Raw genomic sequence first — 20412 nt, 5'->3', positions numbered from 1 at the left:
TGGATATGAAATTCTGGGTTGAAAGTTCTTTTCTTTAAGGATGTTGAATATTGGCCCCCACTCTCTTCTGGCTTGTAGTGTTTCTGCCGAGAGATCTGCTGTGAGTCTGATGGGCTTCCCTTTGTGGATGACCCGACCTTTCTCTCTGGCTGCCCTTAGTATTTGCTCCTTTATTTCAACCTTGTTGAATCTGATTATGTGCCTTGGGGTTGCTCTTCTTGCGGAATATCTTTGTGGTGTTCTCTGTATTTCCTGCATTTGAGTGTTGGCCTGTCTTGCTAGGTGGGGGAAATTTTCCTGGATGATGTCCTGAAGAGTATTTTACAGCTTGGATTCATTCTCTTCATCCCCTTCTGGTACACCTATCAAATGTAGGTCAGGTCTTTTCACATAGTCCCACATTTCTTGGAGACTTTGTTCATTCCTTTTAGCGCTTTTTTCTCTGATCTTGGTTTCTCGTTTTATTTCATTGAGTTGATCTTCGACTTCAGATATTCTTTCTTCTGCTTGGTCAATTCGGCTATTGAAACTTGTGCATGCTTCGCAAAGTTCTCGTATCGTGTTTTTCAGCTCCTTTAATTCATTCATATTCCTCTCTAAGTTATCCATTCTTGTTATCATTTCCTCAAATCTTTTTTCATATCTTTTCTCAAGGTTCTTAGTTTCTTTGCATTGATTTAATACATGTTCTTTTAGCTCACAAAAGTTTCTCATTATCCACCTTCTAAAGTCTAATTCTGTCATTTCATCACAGTCATTCTCCGTCCAGCTTTTTTCCCTTGCTGGTGAGGAGTTTTGGTCCTTTGTAAGAGGTGAGGTGTTCTGGTTTCGGGTGTTTTCCTCCTTTTTGCGCTGGTTTCTTCCCATCTTTGTGGATTTATCCACTTGTCATCTGCGTAGTTGCTGACTCTTTGATTGGGTCTCTGAGTGGACACCCAGATTGTTGGTGATGAAGTATTTCTGTTACTTGGTTTTCCTTCTACCAGTCTAGCCCCTTTGCTGTATGACTGCTGAGGTCCACTCCAGGCCCTGCTTGTCTGGGGTGCACCTATAGCAGCTGCGGAAAAGCGAGGGATGCTACCAGTTTCTTTTTCTGCTATCTTTGTCCCAGAATGATGCCTGCCTAATGTCAGTCTTTTGGATATAGAGGGGTCGGGGAGCTGCTTGAGGAGACAGTCTGTACTTTGTAGGAGCTCAGTTGCTGAGCTGTGAGCTCTGTTGTTCATTCAGGGCTGATAGGCTGAAAAAAACCCTTTTATTCTCAGATGCTCTGTCTGGGGTGGGGGGGAGTCGAGGCTTTCCTTGTGAGTGTCCGCCTCGCTGTCCTGCCCAGCTAGGAGGCAGTCAAATCACTATTTGCCTGCCGAGGCTCCGCCCTGCTGGTGTGAGGTTCGCCCTGTTGCTGCAGGCTCTGCCCTTCTGCTGCGGTCTCCGCCGTGTTGCCACGGTCTCTGCCCTGTTGCCATGGGCTACGCCCTGCAGCAGAGTCTCTCTGTTGTACCAGGTTGCTTCGGCAACGGCAGGCTACGTCAGCAATTGGCATGTACCTCAGTGGGGGCTGATTGCCTTGGTAATGGCGGATGCCCTTCCCCCGCGGAGCTGCGCTTTAAGAAAATCTCCTCACCAGGAGGGTTTGGAATCGCTGTTTTGTTTGTCGCACTGCGCTAGCCCAAACACTGTGTCCCTGGGATTTCCTGGGCTGGCTCACTGCCCAAGTCCCGTTCAGTCTCAAGTTCAGCCCTCCCAGGTCTCAGTTTGCCAGTTCAACAGGGCACCCGTAACAGTGCGCTTTTGTATGGAGCGCTGTGGAGCGCCTCTGCGCTCCAGCGCAGGCCGGAGCCGCACCGGCTGCTGGCTATACCAGCTGTGACCTCTGCCTGGCGTCCCGCGTCTCTTTTATACCTGGGAATTTCCCCGTTCTGTGGGCAACTGAGATCCGTCTGGAAATGCATCCCTGACTCACCCTCTCCGTGCATCCAGCGAGAGCTTCAATCCTGGGTTGTTCTCACAGCGCCATCTTCCCGATGAATCTTATATGCTTTTCTTTTTCAAATATAAACGCTATAGCCCACTGTGTTTCCATGACTACTTTTGCTTAAAAAGAGTTCAAAATTTGTCCAATTGTTCAATAGAACTTCTCTCCTCATATTTGCTAAAAGACATGCATCTACTTTTTTAGTTTCTCTTTTAATATAGTATCTTCAAAGTTGTAGAAGAGTCTTTTAGAATAAAATGATTGTAGGCCAAGCACAGTGGCTCACACCTATAATCCCCGCACTTTGAGAGGCCAGGGCGGGTAGATCACCTGAGATCAGGAGTTCTAGACCAGCCTGGGAAACATGGTGAAATACTATCTCTTCTACAAATAAAAAACTTAGGTGGGTGTGGCGGTGGATGCCTGTAATCCCAACTCCTTGGGAGGCTGAGGCACAAGAATCGCTTAAACCTGGGAGGCAGAGGTTGCAGTGAGCCCAGACATGCCACTGCACTCCAGCCTGGGCCAAAGAGTAAAACTCTGTCTCAGAAAGAAAAAAGAAATGATTGTAAGTAAATAGAAACAAACAAGTGAAATATGTATAAATGAATTTAATAAATATAAATATATTATGTATATATAATATGTATTAAATATAAATGCATATATTGATGTAAGCAAAAGAGTAAATAAATATTAAAAAGAAGGCTGGGCATGATGACTCACACCTGTAATCCCAACACTTTGGGAGGCTGAGGCAGTTGGATCAAGAGGTCAGGAGTTGGAGACCAGCCTGGACAATATGATGAAACCCTGTCTTTACCAAAACTACAAAACTTAGCTGGTGTGGTGATGTGCACCTATAGTCTCAGCTACTTGGGAGGTTGAGGTAGGAGAATCGCTTGAACCCAGGAGGCAGAGGTTGCAGTGAGCTGAGGGCATACCATTGCATGCCAGCCTGGGTGACAGAGTAAGATTCCATTTCAAAAAAGATAAAAAACAGAAATGAAAATATGCTAATGACACATATTTATTAAACAATATCAGTATTGTTCTTGTTTGTTTAATTTTCCCAGACATTATTCTATGTTATGCTACCCAAACAGAGGTTCTCAAAATGTTCTCCTGGACAAACGTTGTCACCATCACCTGAAGATTGTTAGAATCATACATTCTTGACCTCCCAGTCTGGGCCTACCAATTATGGGTGTAGAAACCAGCAATCTGTGTTTTAACAAGCCTTTCAGGTGATTCCTATGCACAGTGACGTTTAACAGCCACTGTTCTGGCTCTCAGATAATAAAAAGGCACTTGCAGGTCAAACCTCGAGCTCTCCGCTTGCCTGCAGTCCTGCCTTGCTGTCTACCTGCCTTCCTTCTTGCATCCTGTTTGCCCTCTTTTCACCCTTCCTGTGTATGTGCATTGTGGGAGAAAACAGTGCAATGATGAAAGCAGAAGCTCTAGAGGTGCATGATGATGTCTGGACTTGAACTACTGCTCATCTGCCACAAATTGGTGTGTGATCCTGAACAGGTAATTTGACCATTTGAAATGTCAGTTTCACCCTCGGTAGAAGTGGCATAACAGTAATATCTGCCTTAGGGGGTTATTGCAAGATTCAAAGGGGGTGGTATCTGTAAGCTCTCTTGGCTCTGCATTTGGCGCATTATATGGTCTTGGTATCTGTTAGCTGGTATTGTGATGAGCCAGGTGCTGTCCTGGGCATGGGATACAGAGAGAAAAGGCACTCTCTGCCTTCATGGTGATTACATGATAGTGTGTCTTTTAAGATGCTTATTCTGTGGGTGCTTTCTGAAGGGAAATGGATATTGAACTTGGGAAATAAATTGCAAGTCATCTATTCAAATCTACTTCCCATTGTAGGAATATCATTTTCATAGTAATGATGGCTAGACATTTAAGCCCGTGATTTTCTCCCCTTAAACTGTACGTGTGAAAGGGAAAGAGTAAAGACTCTGGAGTTAATCACATCTGGATTCTCTTCTTCATTCTTCTCTCGTGTGACCTCAAGAACCTCTCTGGGCCAAGTTCATTCACTCATGCCTGTAATCCCAGCATTTTGGGAGGCTGAGGCAGCCAGATCACCTGAGGTCAGGAGTTCGAGACCAGCCTGACCAACATAGAGAAACCCTGTCTCTACTAAAAATACAAAAAATGACCCAGGCATGGAGGCACATGCTTGTAATCCCAGCTGTTCAGGAGGCTGAGGCAGGAGAATCGCTTGAACCCAGGAGGCAGAGGTTGGGATGAGCCGAGATCATGCCATTGCACTCCAGCCTGGGCTATAAGAGAGAAACTCTTTCTCAAAAAAAAAAAAGAACGTCTCAGAGACCCAGGCTGCTCATCTCATTTCTAAAACAGGACGGTGGTATTGCTTACGTTTGGTCACCTGGTAGTCAAATGAGATGGTGCAGATGAAGTGCCCGCTGTCTCTGGCACACCATTGCCCCACTGTAAATTTTCATTTTTTTTCAAATAAAAAAAGCAATCCAGGCCTTTTTCTGGATATCTGTGAATGATAGGGCTGTTTCCTGTTCTCAGATTAAAACAATATCTATATAAATTTTACCAGTATGCTTCAACCCTCCTCAGTGAGACACTCTTTAAAAAAGGAACATAACTGTATATAAAGCCAATCTGTTATCTTCTGTGAGCATATTTGCTCATTGTAAATTCATCTAAGCATCCTCTTATGTAGCCATCATTTCTCTATCTGGTCCATAGACATCCCATGAGAGATTCTTTAAACGCTTCTTTGGAATGAAAATATATTACATGCGTGTCTCCTAACCTAGGAGTTAGTGAGGCTAGGTTGACGTGATTTCTTACTGAATTCTTACAGTCTCCTAACGATCATATATTGAAGACATTCATTCTTCTAAAAGATGGAAGAAAGCATCATTTCCTGAACTATTTTGTAACTTTAAATTTTATGTACGTTCATTCAAACTACATTGTTATTTATGGATGGAATTATACCAGCGAATCACTAAATTCAAAGGTCAAATCCAATAAAATCCTTAGTAGTTTACTCAAAATGTGGATTGGACATGCAGATACATTGCTGAAGAGTTCACCGGAAGAAGGAGGTAAAAAAACAAGTGATTTCCATCTCAGCCGAGTTGTTTGCCAGAATTTATCTCAGTGATTTTTTAAACTTAATCATCGTTTTACTGTGCATTATCATCCATTCATTTAGCCATTTTTTAAACTTCCAGTGAATACTTGCCTGTGTGAGCTTTAATATTATGCCCTGGAAATATAAAGATGACGATACATGACTCCTCAACTCAAGGATCTTACTGCTTAGCACAGTAAAGAGACAGAGAAGTAGTCAGAAGTCATCCATAAAGTAGAAATCTGGGGAAAATGAAAGTATGTGAAAGCTTAGAGGATTACATAAATAAGCTTGCCTGGAGGGTCAGATGTGTTTCCTACAGGAAGCTAATTTTGAGCTTAACCTGAAAGACCCCATGAGAGAGCACAGGAAAAGGAGAAATGAATAGGCAGTCCCAGAGGAACAGATTTAGCAAAGATGTCCCGTAGGAGTGGGGAGTGGTTCTGTATTGTTGGAGACCAGGGAACGTTGTAAAGAATAAGGGGGGATTAGGTGAGGTGGAGTCAGATTGTAAATGGCCTGCAGACCTCGCTAAGGAACTTAAAATTTTTGCTTGGCGAATGAGTAAGTGGCTCAGATGATTCCCGTGTTTGTAAAGGATGGATTAGATTTCACACATGGAGGCCAGTCTGCAGGGTACGGCCCTGGTCCAGGGGACATGAGAAGGCTTGAAAAACAGGGACAGTGGAATCAGAAAGGTTGAGACAGATTTTAATGTCATTGCTGAAGAATAATTAACAGAACTTGTTAACTATGTGTGTATGCATGGAAGGGGTGACAAAAGGGAGAGAAAAGATTCAGAGGTTTATCAAGGAACTGGATGGATGATTTTGAATGGTTATGCTCTTAACCAAGGCCCAGGTGGGTGAGAGGGAGGAGAATGTCCTCTAGGACCTCGAGTTTGGAAGAAAGGTCAAAGCTAGAAGATTAGATCTAAAAGTCTTCACTGTAGAAGTGGTAGTTAGAATTACAAAGTGGAAAATTCCTACAGATATTTTGGAGGCCAGATTAGAGTCCTGGAGGGAAAACATAACATTTGGAAAGAAGCTTAATAAATCAGCAACAGAAGAGATTAAGGAAACCTCCAGAAAGATAGTTGGAAAACTCAAGTCTCTGAAGACGAAGGACAAGCAAGTTTTCAAGAATTAGGGACTAGTGGCCGGGCCTGGTGGCTCACGCCTATAATCCCAGGACTTTGGGAGTTCGAGGCAGGCGGATCACTTGAGAGGAGTTCAAGACCAGCCTGGCCAACATGGTGAAACCCTGTCTCTACTTAAAATACAAAAATTAGCCAGGCGTGGTGGTGCATGCCTATAATTCCAGCTACTCGGGAGGCTGAGGCATGAGAGTCACTTAAACCCGGGAGGCGGAGGTTATTGTCAGCTGAGATTGTGCCACTATACTCCAGCCTGGGTGACGGAGGGACACTCCATTAAAAAAAAAAAAAGGATTAGGGACTAATTAACTATTTCAGAGTTGTGAGCATGGTGGAGAGTGAAGACTAGAAAGCAACAGGTAGAGTTGCCAGTTAAGTGTCTGTGACTAAAACAGGAAGAAGCAGGTGTGTGATGATTTGTGTGTCTGTGATTTGTATGTGTGTACAATTTGTTTTGTTGGTTTTAAAATTCAGTGTTCATCCACAGCCATTGTTACTAATCTATAGCCATTCTAAAACTATGGAGGAAAGTTCATCCTTTCTGAGGTAGCTTACCCACGAGTCACAATATTCTGCTTCTTATGGAATCTTAGACCGTCGTTTGAGAGATTCAGCCCACAGGGAATTGATTTGATTGGTCGAATGTGCTTTCTTTTTCTTTTTCTTTTTTGAGACAGAGTTTTGCTCTTGTTACCCAGGCTGGAGTGCAATGGCGTGATCTGGGCTCACTGCAACCTCCGCCTCCTGGGTTCAGGCAATTCTCCTGCCTCAGCCTCCTGAGTAGCTGGGATTACAGGCACACGCCACCGTGCCCAGCTAATTTTTTGTATTTTTAGTAGAGATGGGGTTTCACCATGTTGACCAGGATGGTCTCGATCTCGACCTCTTGATGCATCCGCCTCAGCCTCCCAAAGTGCTGGGATTACAGGCGTGAACCACCGCGCCCGGCCGAATGTGCTTTCTTATGAGTAAATGATCCTCTCGGCTCTTTTCACCCACATATACACCACAAAAACAAAAAAATGGTTTCAGGAAGCAGATATACATCATATCTGTGCATTCATTTTATGTTCATGGGAAGAATACATCTGTGGTTTTTGGAACAAAAGTATAGCACATGCATAGCTAATTGTGAAGGAGTCCTAGATTTGGAACTGTGAATATTCTGTAAAATTCAGCTCCTATTGTTGATGGAAGTGGCAGGCTTGCTTCATGTTTTACCAAGAAGGGAGAGGGATAGATGTTTGTAAGGCATGGGTGCTGGCCCCGGAGCCCCAGGGAGCTGGGGCAGACGCCTTCGGAGCCCACAGCAGCATGTCCTACTTCTGTACTTCACGTCCATGACTAGCCACATTCCTGTAGTCCTTTCAGGGCTGACACTTGCATGAAGCAGCTCAAAGATTTTTTAAAGCTTGATTTTCTTTGTGCTAGGAACTAGTTTGCGCTCCTTTGAATTGTGATTCATAATCATTTGGAATGCAAACGCAATGTTTTCTCTGAGAAAGTCAGAGATTCTCAGTGATGAAATGTATAAAGAGATACTTGAGGAAGCCTTGTAAGTTCTTTTTCTTTGAGATAATGATAAGTGACTAGGGGTTGATTTTTTTTGCAGTGTCTCTCAGGGGTTTTGTGGTTTTGTATGTGTGTATTTTAAGTCACTGAGGTTAGAAAGGAGAGAGCTAGGAATAAACTTCCCCAAATCACCTTTAATTCCAAAAGACATCAAATAAACTTACCCACATCCCCTTAATTCCATAAGACATCTAATACTCACTTCTGTCTTTACCTGGAGAGAAAGACACAGCTCTTAAACTAGCTTTTCTAACCAGCCTTCGTCTAGAATCTCCAGCCCCTCTGTCTGTCCTCCCTATACACCCCCAACCTTCTTCCTTTTCTCTCTTTCTCTCTCTGTGTGTGTGTGTGTGTGTGTGTGTGTCTTTTTTTTTTCTCTCCCTCTACTTTTGGGTAAAAAAAGCTTCAAATTTGTTAGCAGACCTAATGGTGTTGTTTTAGTAAAGAACATTGTGAACTGGTCGTAATGATCATTATATCTGCTCTTTGTTTACTGTTAGCAGATCCATCTCTGCTCTATCGGGACGTCAGACCTGTGACATCCCAGCTCCACACTGTACTTAAACCTCTCCTAGGCTGGGGGATTCCATTGGCGAATAGGGCTACTTCTAGCAAGCCAAGATGCAGCCAGCAGGAAATGCATCCGTCTCAGACCAAGTTATTAACGTTTAGTGGCAGAAAAGTGGCTCCCTTTCTCATTCAGGTGAATGATGAGAGGGTGTCTGTTTCCTTGATAAGACTGTGGCCAGCTTGGCGTTTGGTCTGAAAGGTGGATGGAGATACTCTGCCTGCAGAGCCGGCTGCAGGGATGTCTGGTTTCTTTTCTCTGTATCTGTGCCAGAGTGTATCTCTCTTCTTCATCTCACGAACTGTTTTTAAACTTAATCACACTGAACTTTTTGTATATGTTTGCCTGACAATAAATGGGTCTGGGGTTAGGTAGGGAGAGTGTAGAGAAAAATACATCTTTATTAGGAGAGAAATGAGAAAGCACTGTCATTGTTTAAAATAACCCTTAGTGTAAATGAGACCAGTTATAGTGAGGCCAAGAAACTTTTCATTGGTTTTGAAAAAATACCAAAAGAAAAATAATGGGAATTTAAAACGAGTTTTAACAAATTCTGTAATGAAAAGTATTTTTTATTCTCTCATATATTCCTCTCTGATATTATAAACCTTATTCTAATTTTCCTAGACTCAAATTTACTTTGCTTAAGAACTTACTTTTATGCATAATACCCTAACTAAATGAAGCAGTTACCACTTAGAACATCTGCTTGTAAGGAATAAAAATTCACATAGATGTTTTGAAATTTATTTAGCTTCTCTTTAAGTTACGTTTACAGCTTAGATGTTTCATATTCATGGGGTCATTTTTGTCCAAGACATAGAAAACAGTTTCAACTGAGGAATAACGTCAATGTCATATTCCTGACCAAATGCTTCACGTCTCCTGGAGGCATAAACTCTGTCATTACCAATTAACAATATCACACTTTTTTACCTTGATAAGCTTGAATTTCAGGTTTTAGATTCATTCCAGCATCACTCTATTTTTATGGACAACCTGTTGAATAAGCCAGTGGGATGATGCAATATCTTAGAATCTCATATTCTTTTGAAATGCAGAACTGTGATTCCCTGCCTGTCTGTAAGTCATCGGGGCTTCCCTAGCCTTTAAGATGCAGCTGTGAATAATGAAGTATGTGGGAGCCGGGGGCTGGGGAGAAGCCTGCAACAACCAAATGACTGCCTGCAAACCCAGGAACTCTGTTCGTTTTGTTAGAAACAAGCTTGCAGTTTCACTGCTCTAATTTAAGGCACCATTTAAATTAGCTTAGTTATCTGTCTTTCTCTAGAGGAGACAGATCGTGACAAGGAGGTAGAGTTTCTGCTTAAGGTAGGCCTGCTGGCTCTATCAAGAAGTGATCACAGCCTCTCATCCTAAGAAGAAACAGAAGACATGAAAAGTACAAACAAAACCAGAAACGTACAGTGTTGGGTCAAGGCCTGGGCAGGCTGCCTTACGTGTCTTAGGAGGCCTTAGTCCTTAGGAGCGGGTCTGTATTACAGCACGTTACAACAGTGATGTGTCCGATGATGAACATGGGCCATCAACTAAAAGGTAACTCGTTCCATTTATTTAAGAAGGAGAAAACCTTAATTTGTTTCAAGAAAGACTTTATTCAAAGTTGATTATGCAAAGATAGGTCCGTAAAGGGGGCAACATTCCATGATCTGGGAATTACACATTCATTGATTAAGCTCACTGTGTCTGAGCATTGCTGGAAGGAAAGTTTGCTTTGAGATGAAATTATTTTGCTCATATTGGTCACCTACTCTGTTGGCCAATTCCATAAGCTCTTTGGTTATTTCCTATAATTAAATTCTCCCTTCAAAGATACGGAATGCCTCATATTTTTTCATTACTCTTGGCCCTCCATTTAAGGGATAAGGACTTACCTTTGAAATTTATTCAGCATAGTTTTATTTCTGACGTTTCATAGCCAATAAAAGATATAGTAAAATATGAAAATAAACATCAAGTTTTACAGCCGTTATCTGCCACTTAGCATCCATCTCTTCCATCTAAAAGATAATACTATGTTTCCTGTTTTCCAGTTTCTGCCTCCTGTTTTGTTTTTTTCCCAAAATCACTAAAAGTGATAAATGAAGTTTCTTTTCATTATCATATGGTTTGGTTTTGCTCATATTTTCCTTCTGTTATCTGGATTGCTAATTAGCAGTTGCAGCTGTTAAAGGAGCCTATCACAGATGTCATCTTAAAATTTTTACTTCCCTTTTTAGTTCTCTAATAGGGTGAAGTCTTGATGACAAATGCCCTGGCAGTCCCCCTTTGTGTGAATGCATCCACTGGGAAAAAATATATATATATATATGTCTTCATGAATCATGCACAAAAGCTGTGTTTCTGGACAGCATCCATAGACCACCCCCCCGCCCCCCATGACTGGAGGTAAAAGTCAAGTGCAGGCACAATTTGGAAGCCTTTTGACCATCTTCTTTAGCCCAGCTCTGGTTTCCTCTCTTGAGTATACACTCCCTCTTCATGGTGATTGCTTTTTCACTTTATAAATGAAGTATTGTCCCTCTTTTTACTTTCTCTTCCTTCCCAAACAGGACACATTGGTCATTTTAATTTACTGTTTGAAATGTTATCTCCACCATGCCTTTTCACTTAAAACCTTTGTGGTCTAGTTGTGACATGAACATCTTTCTTCTACTTAGCTTAAGAAATGTTAGGCAGCATTGAATGAGGCGTAAGGCAGGAGAGAAGGAGGATGGAACACGTACAAGCAGTTACTCAATAGACTCAGAGTGGCAGCAGATGAAATCTGTGACCGTAAACTGAACGCAGAGTCCAGGTAGGAAGATGCGAATATTGGCAGCTGGCTCAGGCCGCCTTTGTACCAACTTCTCCTTCATTATTTTTTTTCTGCAAACTCTGGCAACAAATTCGACTTCAAGGGATGCATTCTTTTTTCCCTGCCTAAAGTGTGGAAAAATATCTTGTTGTCAGAGTTTTGTTCAAATAAAACTGGCTTTTGGAAGTGGCAGCATTTGCTAGGAAGCTTAGGAGGGCTGAGACTTGTAAAGGGAGCAAGTGTATGTGGTTTGGGTCTGCGATCTGGTAAAATAGTGGGAACTGAGGGAGTGTCGTCGTTTTGGGGGTCTTTTGGCAGCACCGCTGAGGCTTCGGGGAATGTTAATGCCTCAGTTTCAGAGTACCTTTTCTCAGAGTGGTCCTCACAGGCCGCTTACACCAGATTCTGCCCAGCGTGCTTCTGAAAGCATCCCAGAGTGACTTAATCAGAATGCCTAGGAATTAGACTAGAGAGCTGTGTTTTAACAAACTCTCTATGAATCTCCTGCTTTGAAATGAGAAGAGGAACAATATTAAAGGTTCTGGGGCTCAGTTTTCCAGCTGCCCAGGTCATTTATGTGTGTGCATAACCAGAGGCACTTAGGGTGGGGTGACTGACTCATCCTAATCAGACACATGAGAAACCAAGGCATAAACCTGGAAGCCAGTTGGAACTTTGCCCCTCTGTAACAGGAATCCTACGGCAGCAGAAGGGAGAACTTCCTAGTTCCTGAAGCTCAGTATGTTGTTTCGTGACTCTTGTTCAATCTTTATGTTATCCTTTCATGTTCAATCCATTTTCCTTTTCCAAGAGAAGTATAAACGATTAAGATGTATGTGTTACACTTCTCAAAACAAGACATTTACGCAGCCAACAAACATTTTAAAAAGCTCATTACTTGTCATTAGAGAAATGCAAATCAAAACCACAATTAGATACCATCTCACATCAGTTAGCATGGCGATCATTAAAAAGTCAGGAAGCAAAAGATGCTGGAGAGGACGTGGAGAAATAGGAACACTTTTACACTCTTGATGGGAGTGTAATTAGTTCAACGATGTGGAAGACAGTGTGGCGATTCCTCAAGGATTCAGAACTAGAAATACCATTTGGTCCAGCAATCCCATTACTGGGTATTGGATTATATAACCCAAAGGATTATAAATCATTCTATTATAAAGACACATGCACATGTAGGTTTATGGTGGCACTGTTCACAATAGCAAAGACTTGGACCCAACCCAGATGCCCATCAATGATAGACTGGATAAAGAAAATGTGACACATACAAACCATGGAATGCTATGCAGCCATAAAAAGGGATGAGTTCATATCCTTTGCAAGGACATGGATGAAACTGGAAACCATCATTCTCAGCAAACTAACACAATAACAGAAAACCAAACATCACATGTTCTCACTCATAAGTGGGTGTTGAACAATGAGAACACATGGACACAGGGAGGGGAACATCACACACTGGGGCCTGTCAGGAGGTAGGGTGCTAGGGGAGGGATAGCATTAGGAGAAATACTTTATGTAGATGATGGGGTGATGGATGCAGCCAACCACCAAGGCATGTGTATACCTATGTAACAAACCTGCACATTTTGTGCATATACCCCAGAACTTAAAGTTTAATTAAAAAAAAAAAAAAAATATATATATATATATATATATTTACATAGGGGTGTGTGTGTGTGTATGTATATATGGATGTGTCTGTTAAACAAGACTTGGCAGTCAGCTTGCTCCAGAAAGATTTCCATAACCCTTGCCTACCCACCCACCCAGGATCCTCCTCTGGGACACAGTTGTAACTTCTACGAACCTAGGTAGTTGCTCTTAATGCAACATTGTCATTTATTTGCTCATGAATGTGTCTCTTCTAGTCGACATTGAATCTCACTGTCCCTGTAATGTTGAGCTGTGCCTAGTGCTGAACCTAGAGTTAATGCTTCAGAAATGATTATGAAATGAATGGACGAGCTGAAAGATCTCGTGAGGCTCTAGTGCACATTCTCCTCTGTTTTCGTGGTCTCTGCCATGAGGAATGACTGGATGCTTTTGTGTAAAATTAAAGATGTTTGTATTAGACTTGGCTTCCTGTGATCCTTACAAAAATGTGTTTTGAGAGCAAAATAAATAGGATTGGGAGAAAATTAAGATGGTTTGAGGATCTACATACTTCTAAAGTACATTTTATTTGAAAGCCACAAAATGCTTTAAAAAGCTCCAAGTAAATTTAAGAGGAGATCTACTGGATTTTGGCTAAGTGCTGAAAAAAAAAAGTTTCCTTAATTCTCTATCCAAATACTTCAACTTAAATTTACTGGTAGCTGTTTCAGAGAAAGATGGGGATGCTGCAATCCTTAGGTTTGTTATAAAGAAAATGTTTTTATCTTCAAATGTTTAGAGGAAGGATTAAAGGCAATTTATGGCTCGGGTGAAAGTAATAAAATAATGAAGTATTTTCTAAGTTGTCCTTGTTTTTTGAAATTACTAACAGTATCAACCCAGGAGGCATTTTATGTCTGAAAGGAATTACCTTCATTTGTCATGCTTTAATATAAACTATACCAACAGTCTTATAGCTGCAATACTGAGTTGTTTGTTTCATTCTATTGTTTAAAAAGAGGAATTGACGCCGGGTGCGGGTGGCTCACACCTATAATCCCAGCACTTTGGGAGGCCGAGGCAGGTGGATCACCAGGTCAAAAGATCGAGACCATCCTGGTCAACATGGTGAAACTCCATCTTTACAAAAAAAAAAAAGAAAAGAAAAAGAGGAATTGATTCAGTTGTAAAGGAGATGAATTCTGTCATTAGATCTTTTGCTGCAGGGATCAAGAAATATATTTATAATTCACTTCTTTCAGGAAATTAAGCCGTAAGGTCTATATGAAATGCATTTTATTAAAATCAAGCCATAGCCTTTTTAGTATCTCCAGAAATAATTCATTTTTAATTCCCAAGGAAAAACCACAGGAATAAAAAAATAAATTTACCTGATAGATTATTTTTGTTGTCATAGCTCCCCTTTTTATTTAAAAAAATACCAGTTTACAGATTTGTTACTCTTTGTTTAATTAAAACAATCATAACTTTTTGTAGCCTTTTATAATATATAAAGAACTCTTTAGATAGCATTTTACTCAGTGTTTGCAACTTTCACTCAGTCTTTGCAGTGATAATGATGGTAATTTAATATATAATGGAGCCTTTCATTCTTTGAGGGAATACTGAAGTTCGGGTGTACAAGGGCATTTCCAGTGTCAAAGAGCAGAGCCAGAACTTAACACAGGACTTCTCTCCAAATAGCACCTTGGTGGGTTTTTTTTTTTGAGATGGAGTCCGCTCTGTCACCCAGGCTGGAGTACGATGGCGCAATCTCAGCTCATGGCAACCTCTGCTTCCCTGGTTCAATCAATTCCCCTGCCTCAACCTCCCAAATGGTTGGGATTACAGGCACATGCCACCACACCTAGCTAGTTTTTTGTATTTTTCAGAGACAAGGTTTCACCATGTTGGCCATATTAGCATCTTGTTTTAACTGTATCGCTGGTCAGTACAATGTGGTTTTCTTTGTCATGTATGCTTAACAAGAAATACTAGAAATGTTAAAATGTTATTACTGCTCAGTCTTTAAGCTCAAATTTTAGAAATTGCTCAAGTATTTATTGCAAGTGATTTTTACGCATGTGTGTGTGTGGTATAGGAAGTGGGTCTGAAATAATTTTCAGTAGGCATGTAATTTTTTATGTGATGGGGGGGTGAGTGTGGAGAGGGTCCCACTGTTGCTCAGGCTAGAGTGCAGTGGTGCTGATCACAGCTCACTGCAAGGCATGTACCACCATGTCCAGCTAATTTGTTGTATTTTTTGTGGAGACAGAGTCTCACTCGGTTACCCATGCTGGTCTCGAATTCCAGGGCTCAAGCAATGAACCCACCTTGGTGTCCCAAAGTGCTGGGATTACAGCATGAGCCACCACACCTTTAAAGAGTATCAGAATACTCTTTAATTATTCTGATGCCTCTAACTTATGTGATGGTGTCAATCCTATTTATGTAACAGAATCAATCTCATCCTTTCAGTTGATAATGAGGGGTATTTCATTATTTACTTGTATGTAAGGTTCCTTTTATATTAAATGAAATGCATACACACTCTGCATAGAAATTCGTATGTGTTTGACATTATTGCATTCTACTGCACTATGATTCCAAGTTAGGAACTTGCAGATAAATTAGCCTCTGTAGCTACAACTGTTTAAGCTTTCAATTCACATGTCAGATAACGTTCTTCTGTATATTGTCCTATTTTCTGCAGCCATTCAAATCTTTATTGAGGTGAGGTCTGCTCACTTACTATAAGGTAGAATGAGGTGATCTGAGCAGGTTTTGTTTAAATATATGTGTCTTCTCCCCATCAGAGTGAAAGAAGCTGAAGAGGTGTGTAGGCAGAAGAAGGGAAAATCACTTTATAAAATAAAACCAAGACATGACTCTGGAATTGTAAGTATTTCACTTTACTGATTTTTATCTTGTGATTTTCTTTGGCTTTTAAATCCTATTTTCATAATATATACCAACTCATAATATTTTAATTATTTTTCTAAATTTTTGATATACAAGGAGCTTCTGAATTCAAGAATCTCCTTTTTCTTATGCCTTTAATCAGGCCCAGAAGATGAAAAGAGCCTTGATATTCATTATTCATAACATAAGAATTAAGATAAATGTACTGAGGGTGTGAATTTATGTGGGTATGTGCATGTTGACGGGCAGGGTGGGGAGACCATCTTTTACTTTCTTCATTACACACGGGTCACGAACAGGCCGTATTTGAGCCAAGAGTGATCATTATAATTGGAATAGCTCCATTGGGATCTGCAGCTTGGTGGGAAATGCCAACAGCAGTGTGACGCTTTGCCCAGGGTGTGTGGACCTGGGAAATGCCAACAGCAGTGTGACGCTTTGCCCCGGGTGCGTGGACCTGGGAAATGCCAACAGCAGTGTGACATTTTTCCCAGGGTGCTCGGACCTGGGAAATGCCAACAGCAGTGTGACGCTTTGCCCAGGGTGCTCGGACCTGGGAAATGCCAACAGCAGTGTGACGCTTTGCCCAGGGTGCGTGGACCTGGGAAATGCTAACAGCAGTGTGACGCTTTGCCCAGGGTGCTCGGACCTGGGAAATGCCATCAGCAGTGTGACACTTTGCCCAGGGTGCTTGGACCTGGGAAATGCCAACAGCAGTGTGACGCTTTGCCCAGGGTGCGCGGACCTGGCTTATACCCACAGATGGCTCAGCAGAGTTTGCTGCTGGACAGCGGTCAGTCCAGAGACTGACTTTAACAAGCTCATCGAAGCTTCCTGCTTGCCCACTCCCTCCTTTAAAACAAAATGCCAGATTGTCCACCCTGGGAGGGCAGGGCTTGGTTAAAATGAAAAGGCATTTTCTTGTGATACTGAGGATGTTTTGTTGACTGTTTTGAGGAACCATCACTTGGTACCACAGTGTAAGTAAATGGTGCTGTTTTAAATGAAAAATTGAGTTTGGCCATAAGACAGGACCATTCTAAAGTAAATTAGTCTAATGTGGTCTAAATGGAAAAGACCTTAAAATAACCCAAATTGGGATATGATTAAATATCCCTTTTTTTTTAAAGTTAGGAATTATATCTTCATTTAGAAGCAATGTTCCCTTCAGTTTCTCTGTATCAAAATGATCTTATCTAATGACGACTCCTACATGATAGTTCGGCTTATTTTCTGTTTCTGTCTGATTATTGAATCCTATAACTATTGAATGTAGAGGAACAGTTACTTATTAGTTAACATCAATCATGCTATTATAAGTACAGAAGATGATTAGAGTACATTTATCATGAAATGAAACAGCCACTTCAGTTTTCATATTTATGTATTTGCCTGTAGGATTGAGGATGAGAATGGTGAGTTGACCCTCCTTCAGATTGGTTAGAAGTTAAATTTTTAAAACTTTTTTATCTTAAAAGCATGTGGCAATTTGTCTTGATAAAAGTGCTCAAAGATAACACAGATCCCACTTATATTTTTTTCCTTTATGGATTGGTAGACCTTTAACCTTGTCCCACAAAATTTGATCTAAATGAAAAGGTCTTTCTTAGGCTCCTCTAAATTTCTCCCATTTTTAAAAGTTCTTTCTAACTATAACTCTTATCTGGTGTGTTTGTTTTCAGAAAGCAAAGATAAGCATGAAAACTTGAACAATGAAAAAGCAGGATGAAAATGAATCATTGCAACGACTTTCACAAAACTCAGCGGACCTGAGGGTGGGAAGGAGTCTACTGTCATTCTGATCATTTTTCCTCTTGACCTCTTGCATAATCTTTTCGTTTTCTAGACAGTTCACTAATTGTTGAATTTTACTGTATATTCATATAAAAATGCAAAAGTACTAGACCAGTGGAGAATTTGACACCTTTTCTTTTTGTAAAAGTTTATGGTATTATACGGATAGACCAAAACAGCATGTATAAGAGGCAGTATCTGCACTAATTCTGAACATGCTAATCATTAACTAAAATTCACTGTTGTGAGAATATTCCTTGTCACAGCAAAAACACTTTCCTTTCTACTGACAACCAGTCCTCCACATCACAGCATTTAGACATATGGGTAAACATGTCATTTCTAGTGAATTGTTTGTATAAGTTTCATGTCTACGTATAAATTTTCTATTTTAAAATTTACCATTTATAATCAGTGCTTTCCCAACTCTTGGGTTGCTCTCCATAACTATGTATTTGTGAAAGAGGATTGTCATTTTTTTACTCAAGTCATATAATAAATTTAGAAAAGATATAGCAAAAGAAAAATTCTTTCCTGTAACTGATTTAATGATGGCAAAAATCAGTTTTAAATGTCTAGAGGGCTTTATCAGGGCAGGTCCTTTGGGGTCCTTTGGAAAGCTAGTCTGCAGCAGAGGCAAGTTAAACTAAAAACATGCTTCTCTATAACTTTCTCATGACACTTCACCAGAAAAGAAAACTCACTCAATATTTTGAAGGAATTGAAATAAATGATGCTTATAAAATTGCCAAACGTGACTATCAGCCAAAAACGAAATAAAATTTTTGGAAGGATTGGCATCTGCCCGGAACCTGCTGAGTAAACATGCCTGAGTACGTCAGCTCTGAATGCATCGTGATGGTTTTGTCTAACACAAGAGCTGGGGTTTTTTAAAATGACTTTTAATGATCTTTGTTACAAGTTATAGCTGTGGATAAAGGGGAGAATTTATTGCTCTTGCAAACCAATTATGGAAAGCAACTTAAGAAAAACAATGTTCTGAATCATAACTGTTTGTATTTATGTAAAGTATGGTCTCTTTTTAGTTTGTAGTTTAAGTGCAAAGAAACAGTCGTGATTTTTCCCATTGTTTTGTAGTATTCCTGTCCCCTTCAGTCCTTCCAGTGTGTATATTACCATTCTCCAATGAAATAATAGGGCATTTAACAAAGATCGCTATGTGCAATACTGTATTTAGTGTTTCTATTTCAATTTTTCTAGGATGTTAATTTATATGAAAATAAAATGAATAATAAAAGAATGTGTATCCTTTTTGTGCATATGGCATAAAGATACTTGCAAAATACAGTTATCATATTTAACATGGGGTGGGGGATAAGGAAGGGAGGGAAAATAAGTTAGGCACTCTGCATATTGACCTGTGCGCACACACACAAAAATGTGCATACAGTTTCAGGGACTTAAGAACTTAAAGCCAGACAGATGTGGCTCATGCCTATAATCCCAGCATTTTGGGAGGGCAGGCACGTGGATCACAATGTCAGGAGTTCAAGACCAGCCTGGCCAACATGGTGAAATCCCATCTCTGCTAAAAATACAAAAATTAGCTGGGCATGGCAGCATGTGCCTGTGGTCCCAGCTACTCAGGAGGGAGGTTGAGGCAGGAGAATCACTTGAACCCAGGAGGCAGAGGTTGCAGTGAGGTGAGATCACGCCACTGCACTCCAGCCTGGGTCACAGAGCTAGACTTCATCTCACACACACACATGAACTCAAAACCCATCAATGATACCTAAGTAAGAAATCCTGGTAAAATAGTTATATCTAGAACTAGGCTGTCTTTCCTGAGTTCCCAAAGACCTTCTGGTCATTTTCAATTGGATGCCTCACCATGCCTTAAAATTCATCATGTGTAAATTCAAACTCAGCTTGTCATCTTTTTCCTCCATACCTGCTCATTCACCTGTGTTATCTGTCTCAGCGAACAAAGCCACTACTCATTCAGAAACCCAAGTTTATCTTTTGACGTGTGACTTATCACAAATGCATACATTTGTCTGCCTTTTCTGTTAAAGTCCTAGTTCAGAACGCTCATTAATTCCTTTATTAACCTACTCATTGTTCTCATCTTCCAAGATTTCCTCTGCAACATATTTTTAAAATTTGAACCCAACTTTTTCTGAAATACAAATTTGCTCATCTGAATTTCCTACTTAAAGCATTTTAGCAGCCACATAGACTAAGATATGTGGCCTCAAGATATTATCTAAAATTTTCATGTGGCCAAAGGAGTCCTGAGTGGTGCCTACTTACCTTTTGAGTATAGTCTCTTGACTTAACCTATCTCGAGTTCCAGCCTCCAGCCAAACTAAAATAACCTCTAGGCTAATTTTCTCTCAACTATATGTCTTTCCACGTTTTCCCTCAGCTTGAAACATTCTCAATATTTGATTGATTCACTAATAATTGCATCTGAGTTTAGAAGGCATTTGTTCCAGGACATCTTTTGACACGGGTCTCCCTGGCTCCTAGCGTGTAACAGAGACTGACTACATATTTATTGATTAAGGCAAGTGAGGAGTCTTAACTACACCAGATGCTTCAGGATACAAGCAGGTTGAAAATGGAATGAAGTCCCTTGTTTGCTGGGAAAGGGTAGTGGTAAAAACTTAAGAGTAGTGATAAGGAAGGAAGTAGAAAAGGGAGGTTTAGTATAGATAAATTACGATTGAGACATTTCAGTAGCTCCATACGTGGAAGACTTTTCTGTCATTCAAGAAACATTGTGCTGTGAGTTAAGAATTTGGATTTTTCCTTTGTTTCCAAGTAGAAAAATAAGACAATATATTTTCAAAAGTACAGATGCAAGGTGGGGGGTGCAAGAGAGTGC

General features: G+C 40.6%; 1 protein-coding gene across 8 annotated transcripts in view; it reads left to right on the top strand.

The window, feature by feature from the left end:
- The window catches only part of FMN2 (formin 2), a 398830-nt gene extending 380011 nt beyond the window's left edge, over positions 1 to 18819 (top strand). For all 8 annotated transcript variants that reach the window (XM_078357268.1, XM_035280903.3, XM_078357264.1 and 5 more), the window contains 2 exons: positions 15662 to 15743; positions 17450 to 18819. In XM_078357268.1, the coding sequence (XP_078213394.1) occupies positions 15662 to 15743; positions 17450 to 17476 (109 nt within the window). In that variant the 3' untranslated portion in view covers positions 17477 to 18819. The remainder of the gene's footprint in view (positions 1 to 15661; positions 15744 to 17449) is intronic.
- Positions 18820 to 20412: the final 1593 nt, after the last annotated feature.

This window comes from Callithrix jacchus, chromosome 19 (assembly GCF_049354715.1).
Source record: "Callithrix jacchus isolate 240 chromosome 19, calJac240_pri, whole genome shotgun sequence".
NCBI lineage: Eukaryota > Metazoa > Chordata > Mammalia > Primates > Cebidae > Callithrix > Callithrix jacchus.
This window is presented reverse-complemented; position numbering and strand designations above follow the sequence as displayed.